This window comes from Zalophus californianus, chromosome 10 (genome assembly GCF_009762305.2).
Source record: "Zalophus californianus isolate mZalCal1 chromosome 10, mZalCal1.pri.v2, whole genome shotgun sequence".
In the NCBI taxonomy this organism is placed as follows: domain Eukaryota; kingdom Metazoa; phylum Chordata; class Mammalia; order Carnivora; family Otariidae; genus Zalophus; species Zalophus californianus.
This window is the reverse complement of record NC_045604.1, coordinates 45419805-45434093: the sequence shown is the minus strand read 5'-3', so window position 1 is coordinate 45434093 and position 14289 is coordinate 45419805. Positions and strand designations below refer to the sequence as shown.

Here is a 14289-nt window from a genome sequence, read left to right as displayed (position 1 = left end):
TCTCCACTGAGCAGGGAGCCCGACATGGGGCTCCATCCCAGGACCCTGAGATCATGACCTGAGGCAAAGAGCCACCGCAGGCGCCCCGGTTCTTTGCATTTCTGTGTAAATTTTAGAATCATAGTGTCAATTTCTACCAGAAATAGGAGTCTGCTTTGTTGTTTTATGCATTTGCTCTTGCTTTTAGCTAGGCACATGTTCTACTTAATTTGTATAGGACTCTTTTTATCACCTGAGTTTTATTTCTGAGTGATAATTATTAAATGTGTTTTGTGGTTCTGAGTCATAGCAATATGAATTACTTATCCCTCGTTCTGGCAATACATTGTGAAGAGAAAGTTTTACTGTACCTCAAATAAACAGGATATTTGAAGTGTAATATGGCTGTTTATTTGCCACGTAGGCATTGCTCCAGATTTATGCAAACCCAACTGTAGTTCACTTTGTGGTTAACCCAAAGAAAAGGCTGTAGTTTCGTTTTATCCTTAATCTTGAAGTAACAGAGCATAAAACATTTTTACATCTTGTTCAAAGTTCCCTTATTTGATTATTCTTTTTGTAATTGTTATTAATATTTTTCTTATCTAGATAAGCCTAGGGTTTGAGTTTCATATTTAATTTCAGACAGAGGTGTTTGTGCATGTGTATGTTTTTGCAAAACCCTGGGAATAGTATAAAGTGTTCTAAGCGGTGGTGGTTTAGATACTAAGGAATTCTTTACGATCAAATTAACATTTGAATGGTATCTTACAAAGTTTCAAAGTTTCAAAATACATCAGCAAGTTGAAAAAATACCACTTTTTTTGAATTACTTCTAAGTGTTGTTTAGATGTGTTAAATATAAAACTTAAGCAATAAAAAATAATATGCATTCTGGGAAATCACAGTTCAATTGGAATTAACACTGAAAAAGAAGTTAGGAACTTATTGTATATAATATTAAAATGACAGTATGTTCAATTCAGAATTTGGTAGCTGCGTGTGGGTTCTAATTATAGTATAAACAGTTGTCTTGAATCCTTTCCTCAGGAAATGAATCATTATGTAGCACTGAACTTTTTTAAATATCTGAAGGGGTGCAGTCTTCAGTGCTTTTTGTATTCTTTAGCATTATTATTATTTTTTTATCTTTCCTTTTCTGTTTAGCCATGTGTTTAGTGTACCTGTCCTCTATTCTGTTTTTCTGCTGCTAATGTGCTGTGAATTTGGCCTATAGATAATTGAGGTTAGTAAGAGGCAGTAGGATAGAGCTGGGCATGGAATTGGAAGTATTTCTGCTGAACTTCAAGAATTAAGAATCATAAGAACATACAGGTATAGGAGGTACAAGTCATTCAGGGTATGAAGGATCAGACTAGTCTTAGAAACTTTGCCATAATGATACTCAGTGAATGCAAGAGGTTGTAGAACAGTAGCTTCAGATTTCTGAAGGAAAGAAAATCGTCTCAAGCATTTTATAAACATTCATTTTATTTTTCAAGTGTAAGACAAGAGACATCCTAACCCAAGGATACCAGAGAAATAACAATACTGATGACACTCTTTTAAAACCAAGAAAGAGGGGCGCCTGGGTGGCTCAGTCGTTAAGCGTCTGCCTTCGGCTCAGGTCATGACCCCAGGGTCCTGGGATCGAGCCCCGCGTCGGGCTCCCTGTTCAGCGGGAAGCCCGCTTCTCCCTCTTCCACTCCCCCTGCTTGTGTTCCTGCTCTCACTATCTCTCTCTCTGTCAAATAAATAAATAAAATCTTAAAAAAAAAAAAAACCCAAAAAAACCCAAGAAACAAAAACGTACCTGAGGAAAGTCCAGGCAACCAACAGCTGAATCAAAATAAAAAGTCAGGAATGGAGAAGCCATTAGAAAAATGGTGTGCGTCGACTCTACTTAGGTAAAATCCTAATACTAGCAACTGTGGGAATTAGGGTTCCAGAGCAGAATACAAATGTTACAAACCTTTTAAAATCTTTGTCAAAACATTGAAAATTCTCTTTCTGATGGTTATAAATGTACAGAGGAGATTTTAAAATAGCAAAACTAATATTCAAAATATTAGAGACTTTTGGAAAATTAAAGTGTTACTTCTTTGCAAAAACTCATTAAGATCAAATAGTCTTGCCTCCCTTGCCTTCACCTCAGTTGCGTAACCCAAGATAACAGCACGCATCTTTTCTATGCGTCGGTGAATTGTCATCCTCCTTTCAAAATTTGGATCAGCTGAAAAAATTGTACTGTTTTCCCTCTGTATCCTGAAATACCTCTGAGGATTCCTTTAATGGGAAGTCTTTTGCAGGTATCGGTTCCTTTGTGACATCTTCACCCTTTATGTCACAACCATTTCCTTCATCTGTGTAGCTAATTGGGCCCTCACTCAGTTCCTATAGCTGCGCATCTGCAGTCTCTGAGTGTCAGTGTTGTCAGTAGTCCCTGGCCAGCTGTTCTGTACACTGTTTATGTTCGGTTCGAATTGCACTTTCAGTGTCCTCATTTTTCATTTCTTCGCTGAACTTTCATCCTTGTTGGCTGATTTCCTCTTCTGATTATCCATCCTTGTGAATTGTCACACTGTCATGTGTGACTATCACAGGCTGACAGGGAGACTACACACTTGCTGTGTATGAACTAAAGACTAGACACACGGTGATCAAACCACTGACAGACTTCGAAAGAAGTGATGTGATTGATCACTGAGCATGATGAGCGTCGGTTATTTACGTAGTAACTTGTGGCTTGAAGAGCTGGCTCCGAAGTTTGTGTTTTATGCACTTACTTGCAGTTAATACACAGCCGTGTTGTTGAGGGTTTATTTAACTAGGTTGTAAAAGCTTGTATATAGCGAAGCCAGGCAGAGTGAAGACTGTCTATAATAACATAATTGACAAAAATCTTAAGTTGAATGGGGAGCAATGTGAGTGTGTTAATCTTATTATTCTTGATAGGGAGTCAGTGAATATTGTCTGAAGTTGAAATATATAAGCACAGAGTGATTCTAATCTCTAAGTGTTTCTCATAATCATATAATTAATTTTAGAGGAATCTTTTAGGGACTCTCCCCTAGGGAAGAAAATACAAAGTTCAGCAGGTCTTTCTTGTTTCTGTCCTTTTCTGTTAAGACCTGTAGCCAGTAGGTGGGGATGTTCCAGTCCAGTTTCACTGAAGCCAACTGTCCAACTTAAAGAACCTACTTCTCTGGCTTATGGCCATGTATACAAGACCAGTAGCATCAACTCTCATACCCTTTGGGCATTAACATAATTCCCCCGAAGTCTATCTTTATTTCTAATGCCCATGTCATTGTCACCGCAGCTTCATCTGTACTCCATTATTCACTTTTGGTACTTGAGAATTTTTTTTTGTTCTTAAGCTCAGCTATGTATTTAAAATAATTTGACACTGATACAGCATTTCTGTGTGTTTGTAATGAATAGGAGGGAAGAGTTTTGCATGTGTTTCATTATTATCTGGATTAGAAAGACTCTATCATGGTCATTCTTTAAAAAAAAAAAAAAAATTCCAGGGGCCCCTGGGTGGCTCAGTTAAGCGTCCAACTCTTGGTTTCACTCAGGTCATGATCTCAGGGTCGTGAGATTGAGCCCTGCATCGAGCCTGGCAGAGGGCTCTGTGCTCAGTAGGAAGTCTGCTTCCCCTCTCCCTCTCCCTCTTTGTGCATGTGCACGTGCGCTCTCTCTCTTATAAATAAATCTTTAATAGAAAATTCCACTCAAAATAGTATCCCAAACTATAAAATTCCTATTAATAACTATTAAGAAATGTGTGAGACCTATAGAAGGAAACCAAATTCCTAAAAGAAGATACGAATTAATGTAGTGATATACTACATTCTTAGATGGGAAGACTCAGTTGGTAGTGATGTCAATTCTCCCCAAAGTAGGCTCTTCCAATTAAAATTTCAGTGGAATTTTAAAGAAAATTTAAAGTTATCCAGAGAGGTAAGTTTGAAGATGTAGTTAAGAAAATTTTGAAGAAAAATAATTGGGGGGAGTGAGTTGCTGTACTAAGTAGCAAGGTATGGTGCAAAGATAGAATATTAAGATAATGGTTTGGAGCAGGAAATAGGTCTGTGGGGCAGTAGGAGTAGGAAATAAGCAGACCATCAAGCAGATGGGTCTGTAGAACAAAAGTGAGGCTACAGAAACATGTAGACAATTTTGAACTAATAAAACTGCATTTCAAGCAATTAGGGAGAGGATGGGTTATTTAAAAAGTGGCATTTAGAAAATTGGCTGTTTTGGGGGGGCAAACACAATTATATCCCTATTTTACATCATAAAGAAAATTAGATTCCAGATGGAGTAAATCTCTAGATATAAAAAAAAATAAGAGTGCTGTTTTCAGAGGCTCAAGATAGCCTTCTTAACCATGCCTGAAATCTAGAAGCCATAAAGGAAGAGACTGATAGACTTAACTACATATTTAAAGCTTAAAGTAGGAGCGCCTGGGTGGCTCAGTTGTTAAGCGTCTGCCTTCGGCTCGGGTCATTGATTCCAGGGTGCTGGGATCGAGCCCCGCATTAGGCTCCCTGCCCAGTGGGAAGCCTGCTTCTCCCTCCTGCTCTCACTATCTCTCTCTCTGTCAAATAAATAAATAAAATCTTAAAAAAAAAATAAAGCTTAAAGTAAAAAGCACCAAAACAAAGTTGAAAGATTAACAAAAGACAGGAGAAATATATTTACTATATAAAACAAACACAATATATAGAGTGTCTTGGCCAATAAGACAACCAATAGAAAATGGACAAAATATATAAACAGACATTTCAAAAAAAATAGCAATGACTAATACAAAAAGATGTTTATCCTCATTAATAATAAAACTTGAGATACCTTTTTTTACTCAGGTGATGGGCAAAATATAAATCATTGGTCATCTCCCATGTTAGAGTATTGTAGGGATGTAAGTTAGTGTCTTCAGTTTGATAGTTATCAGAAATTAAATATCCATACCTTTGGCCCATTGGGTCTATTTCTAGGGATTTAATCTACAGAAATACAAGCATATGTGCAAAAGATATATGCATATAGATGTTCATTGTAGCATTGTTTAGTGAAAAATTGAGTTCAATCTACATGTTCCTCAATAGAGGAATAAATGAATAAATTTTAGTGTATCCGTACTTTGGAATACTGTGAGGAGCAGGTACCATGAATGATCATGGGCTCTAGAGTCAGGCTTAAATTCTGGATTCATTATTTACTAGTTGCATGTCTGGACTTACTTAACTTCTCTGGCCTCAATTTTCTCATCTGTAAAATAGGGATAATTGAATCTGTTTCAGAGGTGTGATAATTAAATGAACTAAACTGTATAGAACAGTGCTTAGAATGTAAGTACTCAGTAATATTAGCTAATAGTAAATGATCACTTTTTGTTAAAAAAATACATTTATAAAATTCTAGCATGGAAAAACCCCACTGTGATTTAAGTAAACAAATTTTATTTATTTATTTTTTTTTTAAAGATTTTATTTATTTGAGAGAGAGAGAATGAGAGATAGAGGGTACAAGAGGGAAGAGGGTCAGAGGGAGAAGCAGACCCCCCACCGAGCAGGGAGCCCGATGTGGGACTCGATCCCGGGACTCCAGGATCATGACCCGAGCCGAAGGCAGTCGCTTAACCGACTGAGCCACCCGGGCGCCCCTAAGTAAACAAATTTTAGAGCAATGTGTGCATATGGCATGAGCACCTATTTGTAAATAAAATGTAAATTATGTATGTGCCTGTATTTTAATGTATGTGGATAAATTTGGAAGCATAAATGCCAGTCTTAACAGTAGTTACCTTTGAGGAGTGAGATTTGGTGGAGTAGAAGCAGATTATCAGATTTTTAAAGATGTTTTTTAGTATTTTTTTCTTAAGCATGTATTACACTATAACTAAATTAAAAAAAAAAGATTTATTTATTTATTTGACAGAGAGAGAGAGATAGCGAGAGCAGGAACACAAGCAGGGGGCATGGGAGAGGGAGAAGCAGGCTTCCCGCCAAACAGGGAGCCGGATGCAGGGCTCGATCCCAGGACCCTGGGACCATCACCTGAGCCGAAGGCAGACGCTTAACAACTGAGCCACCCAGGTGCCCCACATGATAACTAAATTTTTAAAAAAAGATCCCATAGACTAAGAATGTAGAACTTCTGACTAACTTCCATCTTACTTTTTTTAAAATAACTGCAAGAAGGTTGTGTCCTAGGTGATGTTTGCTTTCTCTTTATTTTCCTCAGTGACTCACTATAATTTTCCTTGCAGGAACATGCTTACCCAGCTGATGAACTCATGCCTTTAACCTGTAGAGGTCGTGTTAGAGGCCAGGAGCCAAGTCGGGGTGATGTTGATGACGCCTTGGGAAAGTGAGTATTATTAACACAGTGGATGGTGTGGCATCTCAGGCTTCCGAAGTCGTAGACTTCCTAGATGCAGCATACAGTTGTATTTCTGGGGGTTGATTAAATACCAAGGACTGCTTTAAGTATTAACATTAAACTCTTATTTCCTTCTATTATCTTTTATAAAAAATCATTTTACCTCTTAGATCAGTGAAAAGTTAAGTTGCTAAGATGAATATAACTTTTGAAATGTATATAAAGTCATTGACACATTATAAAGTGTTGATAGTTTAGTATTTTTTATATTTATTTTTTAAAGATTTTATTTATTTGAGAGAGAGTATAGCAGGGGGTGGGGTGGGGGGCAGAGGGAGAGGGAGAAGCAGACTCCCTGCTGAACAGGGAGCCCAGTGTAGGGCTTGATTCCAGGATCCTGGGATCATGACCTGAGCTGAAGGCAGATGCTTAACTGATTGAGCCACCCAGGCAACCTTGACAGTTTAATATTTTTATTTGTTTTAAAAAAGAGTTAATATTTCTATTCATTTTGAAAGATACGTAGATACACTGAATATTAAATGTCATGTTAAGCCTTTTCAGGTGCCTTCAGTACTTTATAGGTTACATTGTACTATAGATGCATGGAAGTACTAGCTAATAGAAACTACCAGTCAATAAGGCATAGATACATCTGCTTATACATTCATGGATAAAATTCAGAATTCTAATGGTTTGTATCTCATTATACTTGTTTCTCAGATTTTCCCTGACACTGATTGATTCTTTGGACACTCTTGTGGTAGGTTTGATTCCTCTTGAATTTACTTATTTTATAAATTTCATAGTTTGTACACTCAAAATATTATGAATACAGTCATTACGCAGTAAGTCTGAAGTAGAAGTCAGAATTTATAATTCTATAATTCTATATAGAAGCTTTGCTTCTAAATAGTTATTTCACACTGTTGAGTTGATTATGTCATGTGAATATCAAATGAAAGTATGCAGAAATCATGGAGATATTGAAATAATTTATAGGCATGTTAACTTACGTGATGGCACTTTTAATCAGGAAGGTTGTTTCCCCATTATACAAGGAGGTTGAAGCTATTGGAAGAAATTAATTCTAGAAAATACCACTGATATTCTTGTTCCAGAATGGCATGCTACAATGATACTGAAATTGTTAAACTAGAATTCTTATGGTCATTAAAAAAATTAATTTTTTCCCACCAGTGATTTTTAGCACCAAGTGATCACTACTTGGCAATCCTTTTTGACCTCATGGGATACAAAATCATTTTAATTAATTCTGGTTGGGATGGTTTGTAATGGCAGAGGAGAAAGATTGAGTTCCAGATGTCATGATTTCTAAATACAGTATCTTTCTAATTTTCTACTTTGAGATCACTTACAATATTAAAAGTAGGCTTGTTTCAGAATTTTCCTTAAGACCTGGGTCTCAACTTTGAGTAAATGTCTCAAGGACTGATTAATATTTTAAAAAACAAAAAAATCTTTGGGGTGGCAGGAATTTTTCAGAACTAAGCTCTTCGTCCCACTGTTGCTTCCACGTTCTTTTTTCACTGGGCATTTTCTTTTTCTTTTCTTTTCATTTCCTATTCCCTTCTCTGCCCTCCTTCCTTCTATACCTGTGTCTTAGGAGGATGGCCTGTGAAGTTTTAAAAAATATCCCGCCTCCCAAGTTAGTCTGATTTAATTATTCTGGAGTGGGGCTGGGCATTATTATTTATGCCTTTAAAGCTTCTCTTTGTCTATAGAGTGCCACCTTGGTTGAGAAGACCTTTCTGTTGTGAGGACTGCCGTTGTATACAACTTTTACAGTTGTGTCAGGGTTTCAAATGTTGACTCCGTTTTTCAGAGATTAAAGTCATTATCATGACTGTGAGAATGAGAGAATATTTGTGTGCCTTATTTTTGGTTTGGTGGTCCTACGTGTTCTGCTATACTAGGGCTTCCTCTCAAATAAAAGACAAAGGTAAACAAAATATGCTGGGAGGCACAGATGGCCAGCCTGGGAGAAGCCAAGTGGTGTACTTACAGCTGTAGCTGGGTTATCCTCCCCAGGTCTACTTTGACATGGGGGAGTACGTGAGGAGCAGTAGCTGTGTATTAGCAAAGACCATAGGTGAACTTAACTTTGTTTCTCATTCTATTAGCTTGGCTTTATCCTTCCAGATAGCAAATTCCCCATCATCTCCCTGTAAGTTGATTTTCTTAAACATGGACCTCGGGTATCATATGCTTTAAAAAATCTTATCAGAAATGACGGGAAAAAAAGGTAGTTTCAGGCTGCATAACTCCTAAATTTAGAAATCTGTTGGCTTCTAATTGAGTAGTCATTAATTATTACAAAAGTTCTATCTTTCAGGTTTTACCAGTTGTATACTTCGACACTGATTCGCAGAATATGATCTAAGGACCAGCAGCAGCAGCAGCGCCGGACAGCTTGTTAGAAATGCAAAATTCTAGCGCCTCATCCCAGACATACTAAATCAGACAGTCTGGGAGGGAGGCCCAGCAGTCTGTTTTTTAACAAGCTTCCAGATGATTCCGATGTATGCTAAAGTTTGAGAAATACTGTATAATGATACAGTGCTTTTTAAACTTCAATGTATTACAAGTCACCTAGGGATCTTGCTAAAATGCAGATTCTGATCCAATAGACTGAAGGTAGGTTCCAAGAATCTGTGTTTCTAATAAGCTGCCACTTGGTGGTGCTGCTCTTGCTGGTTAGCAGACTATATTCTCCATAATGTGTGGTATAAACTTGAGTTCTGGCTCGTTGTGGCAGGTAGTAACAAGAAGTGAAACATAATAATGATATTTGCAACCTTGGTCAAATTAATTAACTTCTCTGGGCTCCTGTTTTCACCTCAGAAGGGCCTAGACTAGATATCTAAGTTTCCTATGAACTATAAGGTATTATTTCTTACTGATCTTTGGATTCAGATTCACATAAGTAACTCCTATTTGTTGAAGTTACCCTCAAGAAGAGTTAAGAAAGATTGATAAAGTCTTACATTTAAAAAAATGATACTTTATAAACTCTTTAAATTTTAGTCTCTTCAAGTAGGAATAACCTAAGTAACTTATTACATATCATCATAACTTTGAAACATAAAAATTCACTTTGAATTTTTATTACTATTTTAAACATTTTCTTTTTAATTAGAAGAATTAGTTTAGAAATATTTTTCCTACATTTAAGGAATTGTTTTGGTACATTTTATTGATACACTTATTAATATTTCTTTTTTCTTAAATATTTTTATTTATTTATTTGACAGAGACACAGCGTGAGAGGGAACACAAGCAGGGGGAGTGGTCGAGGGAGAAGCAGGCCTCCCACCAAGCAGGGAGCCCGATACAGGGCTTGATCCCAGGACCCTGGGATCATGACCTGAGCCAAAGGCAGACGCTTAACCAATTGAGCCACCCAGGCGCCCCACACTTATTAAATATTTCTAATTTACTTTGCCTTGACTTTGTGATTATTTTTTTATTTTGTGATTTATTTGAAAATATTAATAGACCATATCACGTGTGACAGTACATGCAACTCTACTATTTTTATTTTGGTCATACCATAATATGTTAAGTAGACTTCCTGTTGTCATAGTTTGATCTTTAAATTTAATCTCTTGTTCCTAATTCTAGCCATCTAGTTTTTATTGATACAATGAAGCCAAGAACTAAATTTAAATTTATCTTTATATTCTACATTGCCATGAAATCTGTAGAAAGAAAGATATCAAAACAAATTAAAGATGATGAGGGAAAGGAAGAGACCTGAATTCATCTTTGCTATCCGCTAGGAGCTTAAAAATCTTATTAAGTAATAGAGCAGTTGGAATGAATTTTCTCACTAATTATGGACAAAGAGAACTCTTCTCACTTTTATTCTCCTTTGAAACAAAGAACATTGGTATAATTTTGGGGAGTAATTCTCAGGAGATAGACCTAGGAAGAAGAATAAGATTAACAAAATGATACTAAAAAGTGTATGTGTAGGTGAGTTGGGAGTAGCACAGTTGTGTTTCATTCTAAAAGTGATTCAGAGCTGTATACATCTGCACTTGTTGCTGCAGAATTGACATGGATTTAGAGGTTGACAAGGAAAAGCAGTCACTTTAAAGGCAGGCTTGATAGTATATTTTATTCAGGACTTACCTTAAATTTTACTTTTACTTGAATTTTAGTCAGATATTCTTCTGGAATGTTCTATACCTAAATTAGAATCTTTTAAAGAAAGAAATCAAGTGAAAAAGCACTATAAAATATTATCAAACAAAAAGATTAAACAAGTAAAGGAGATAATGGATCTGTGGTCTAAATAACATGTAATTATGCAGCTGTTACCGAACAATCTATCACAACTGCTAACTCAGGAAATGAACAGGTAAGGCCTGGCACACTGCCTCGGCCAACTGCTCCCTTCCTGGGAATGCTGAGGGAGCTGGACAAGTCAGAAGCATAGCTCCTGGCTGGGTGTGCCAACACTGTTGTTTAACAGACTCAGGTAAATTTGTGGCAAGAGAAGCCAATAACTCAAGAGAGGAAGGTTTGGAAAAGAGAAGGGGAGAGATTTATTTCAGGTGCTGGCAGCTGGGGGAGGTGGCAGGCACAGGCCTTAACAACTGACCTCTCCACAGACACGGTGGACACCTAGAGTTTTATAAGGAGAGGTGGGGGGTTAGGGGTATGTAAAAGAGAGCAGGCAGAGGGTGTGATCATGGGCTGGGGGCGGGGTGTCGGAAGGTGTTCAGCCCATGATCATGGGCAGGGAAGGGGACATGTAGAGTGTGGTGTTCTAGGTATCAGGGCTTTTCTGATCTGGCAGTTGGAATGTTCTGGTCCCTGCAAAATGTCTTGTCAATGACTCAAGAAAGTGTGATAAGCAGTAAGCACAATGGGTTGTAGCTAGAGCATGAGTTAAGCGGTCTTGCCTATTTCTGGTTTTGACTGTTGGGGTCAATAGTTGAGCAAGAGAGCTTTCTGACACATCCTTGATTTTGACTGAAAAATCAAAGCAACTATGTCATGCATTGGCCCCTTCGTGGAACTGATTGCAAGAATCCACAGAATTCTTAACGTAGTCAGGATTCTAGACCCCCATGGTAATAATAATAACAGTAATGATATTAATTACTTACTAAGTCAGGCACTCTACTGAAAATACTTCTTATATTACCTCATTTAAGAAAACAGTCCTTTAAGAGTAGATATTCTTTTTATGGATGATGGAAGAGGCTCAGAGTTGGAAGTCACTTGACCAAGATTACACAGGTAGTGAGTGAAAGAAACAGAGTTCAAAACAGGGCTTGCTCTTGATTACAATATTATACTCCTCCTAAGTTAGGGGTCAGGGCATCCACGGGTAAAGATGGCAGGTTGTGTGTGGTTTAGGATCAGTCAGTCATTTCTCTGAAGGATGTGCTCTCTTTTGAGAGTAATCAACCTTTAAAATAATATTTGGTGAATAAGATGGTTTTTGTGTTGTTTTGACTTGGAAACCAAATCCTGGTAGAGCTCATCTCATGTAGCTCTAGGTCATGGGTTATATATTAAGAAACCAGTTAACAGTTCTGACGATGATCGTTTTAAAGTCTTAATGATTTCCTTGTACCTAAAAAAGAAATATATAAAGATTCCTTATAATGTAGGCATTTAATTTTGGGGGGTTTTTAGATACCATGTTTTTATCAGAGGCTTAAGGGAAACATTTTGTATGTGTCACTTTTTAGAGTCTTAATGTATTAACTTGCATTTAGTAGTTCATTCTAACACTATTTCTTTTTGACTTGCTGGAAAAGAATTTTATTTTCATAATTTTCTTCTCCTAGGTATTAAATAAAACTAAAGAATTTGAAGATGCGGTGAGAAAAGTTTTAAGAGATGTTAATTTAGATAATGATGTAGTTGTATCAGTCTTTGAAACAAACATCAGAGTTCTTGGGTAAGTATGTAAGACACTAAAGCTATAATTTTAATAACAGAAAAGCCTAGGGTATACTGTTTATTTCTTGATGGTAATAAAGCAAGATATTTCTTATGTTTAAAAGATATAAGTTAGGATATTATGAAACAGAGGCTGTGGGATGACCTTGCATTGTATCAGGCACAGACAGCAGCAGACTTTGGAAATAGTTGCAGATTCAAATCAAAGGTAATCCCATGTTTGTTTAAAAAGGATTAGAGGTTGAACATTTGCATATTAGCTATATCTCAGGTTTTTTGCTAGTTTACATAGTTTGCTAATCTTAGCCAGCACCTCTTCAGGCCAAATGAAATTAAATGTATAATGCTACCTCTCAACTGAACAGTTTGAAATGCTCTCAGGACATTTAAAAATATTGAATTATGGGATTTATTAATTCAAGTTTCAATATTATTAAATTTTTATATTTATTGGTTACTTTTATGTTATTGTAACACATTTCCTTTGTCAGACAGGTAAAGTGAGTCTTTTTCAGTTTAGGAAATATTTACGTAGCTTTTCACAGAGTTTGTTAATCTGTTTAATATAACGTTGGGGAGATTTTTTTAATGTTATACTGTAAGAGTTAAAGATTACATGATATTAAGTTAAATTTAAAAGTTGTTAGAATCAAATGTCAGGTTTGTTAAAATAAGTGATTTCTAGGATATTCTTTCTTTTTTTTGTTAAGGATCTGCTTTAAGAAATTTTAAGGTATTTGAGAATGCCAAACACTTTACAGCAGATAGAATATCTAAAACTTTTTTGTACCGTCTGTGTTTCGCCATAAAATGAGTAGCCAGAGTTAGGTAAAAAAAAAAAAAAAGTTCTTCTGAGGTCTTTCCTATGTGTGCTAAATTGTTGATAACAAGATACCCACATCTTTTTGAGGTGGTGACTTAAGTATCTGTAAGAGGTGGATAATGTTTCATCTCTGATTGTAGGGGTCTTTTGGGTGGACACTCATTGGCAATCATGCTGAAAGAAAAAGGCGAGTACATGCAGTGGTACAATGATGAACTTCTCCAAATGGCAAAGCAATTGGGTTACAAACTTTTACCAGCTTTCAATACTACCAGTGGCCTTCCTTATCCAAGAGTAAGTAATTCTGAAAAATATGGCAGTCTTTCTGTACTTCTTTGCTGTCTTAAAAAAATGAGTTTTTGTAATTGGAGCCATTGTTCCTCACCTGCTTGAGGCTGAAGAAAAATATTTCTTAGCTATATAAAACATTTATATTGACATTTCAGTTTTGCATTTGAGTGGTAGGAGAGTTTAGATTCATTTAAGGCTTTTATGTGTCACCGTGTAACAGATTAGGTTATGCTGCAGAAGGAAGAGACAGATGCCAGACTAGAATTTGGGCACAGAATTATTTGTGCAGAAGATACAGTTGAAACAGTGAGAGTGGGTGCTGGCTCTCCAGAAGAGGATGTGGAGAGAACACAGGACAGAAGGGATAAGGAAGAAGTAGAGTGGTGGGAAAGAGAGAGTGCAGAGACTCAGGAGGAGAACCACACAGTAGGAGCTGTGGTGTGATGAAATCTTAGAGCCTCAAAAGGAGGTGTTTTAGAAAACAGTAGGAGAATTAGATGCAAACAGAGCCTTAAAGGATGTAATGTCGGGGAGAATAAAGGGGAGGGAAGGGTTCAAACTAGGTGAAAACACAGGACCATTCATTTTGAGATTTCTGTGTTGGTAGTTAAAGAGAGGTACAGCAGAGTCAGTTGAGGGAGTTTTTTTTCCCCCCAAGACAATGTTATATTTAAAGCAAAGGGAAAGAAGCCATTGAATAGGGAAGGAACTTCCTATGCTGATTTATTTCTTTATTATTTTTTATTTATTTGAGAGAAAGAGCAAGAGAGAGAGCATGAGTGGGGTGAGGGGCAGAGGGAGAAGCAGCCTCCCCGCTGAGCAGGGAGCTCGATGCAGGGCTCGATCCTGGGATTCCG

General features: G+C 36.9%; 1 protein-coding gene across 4 annotated transcripts in view; it reads left to right on the top strand.

Annotated features, from left to right (window-relative positions):
* EDEM3 (ER degradation enhancing alpha-mannosidase like protein 3) overlaps positions 1-14289 on the top strand; it is a 68846-nt gene that overhangs the window by 12290 nt on the left and 42267 nt on the right. For all 4 annotated transcript variants that reach the window (XM_027611161.2, XM_027611159.2, XM_027611160.2 and 1 more), the window contains exons 3-6: positions 6260-6360; positions 7096-7135; positions 12204-12316; positions 13282-13435. In XM_027611161.2, the coding sequence (XP_027466962.1) occupies positions 6260-6360; positions 7096-7135; positions 12204-12316; positions 13282-13435 (408 nt within the window). The remainder of the gene's footprint in view (positions 1-6259; positions 6361-7095; positions 7136-12203; positions 12317-13281; positions 13436-14289) is intronic.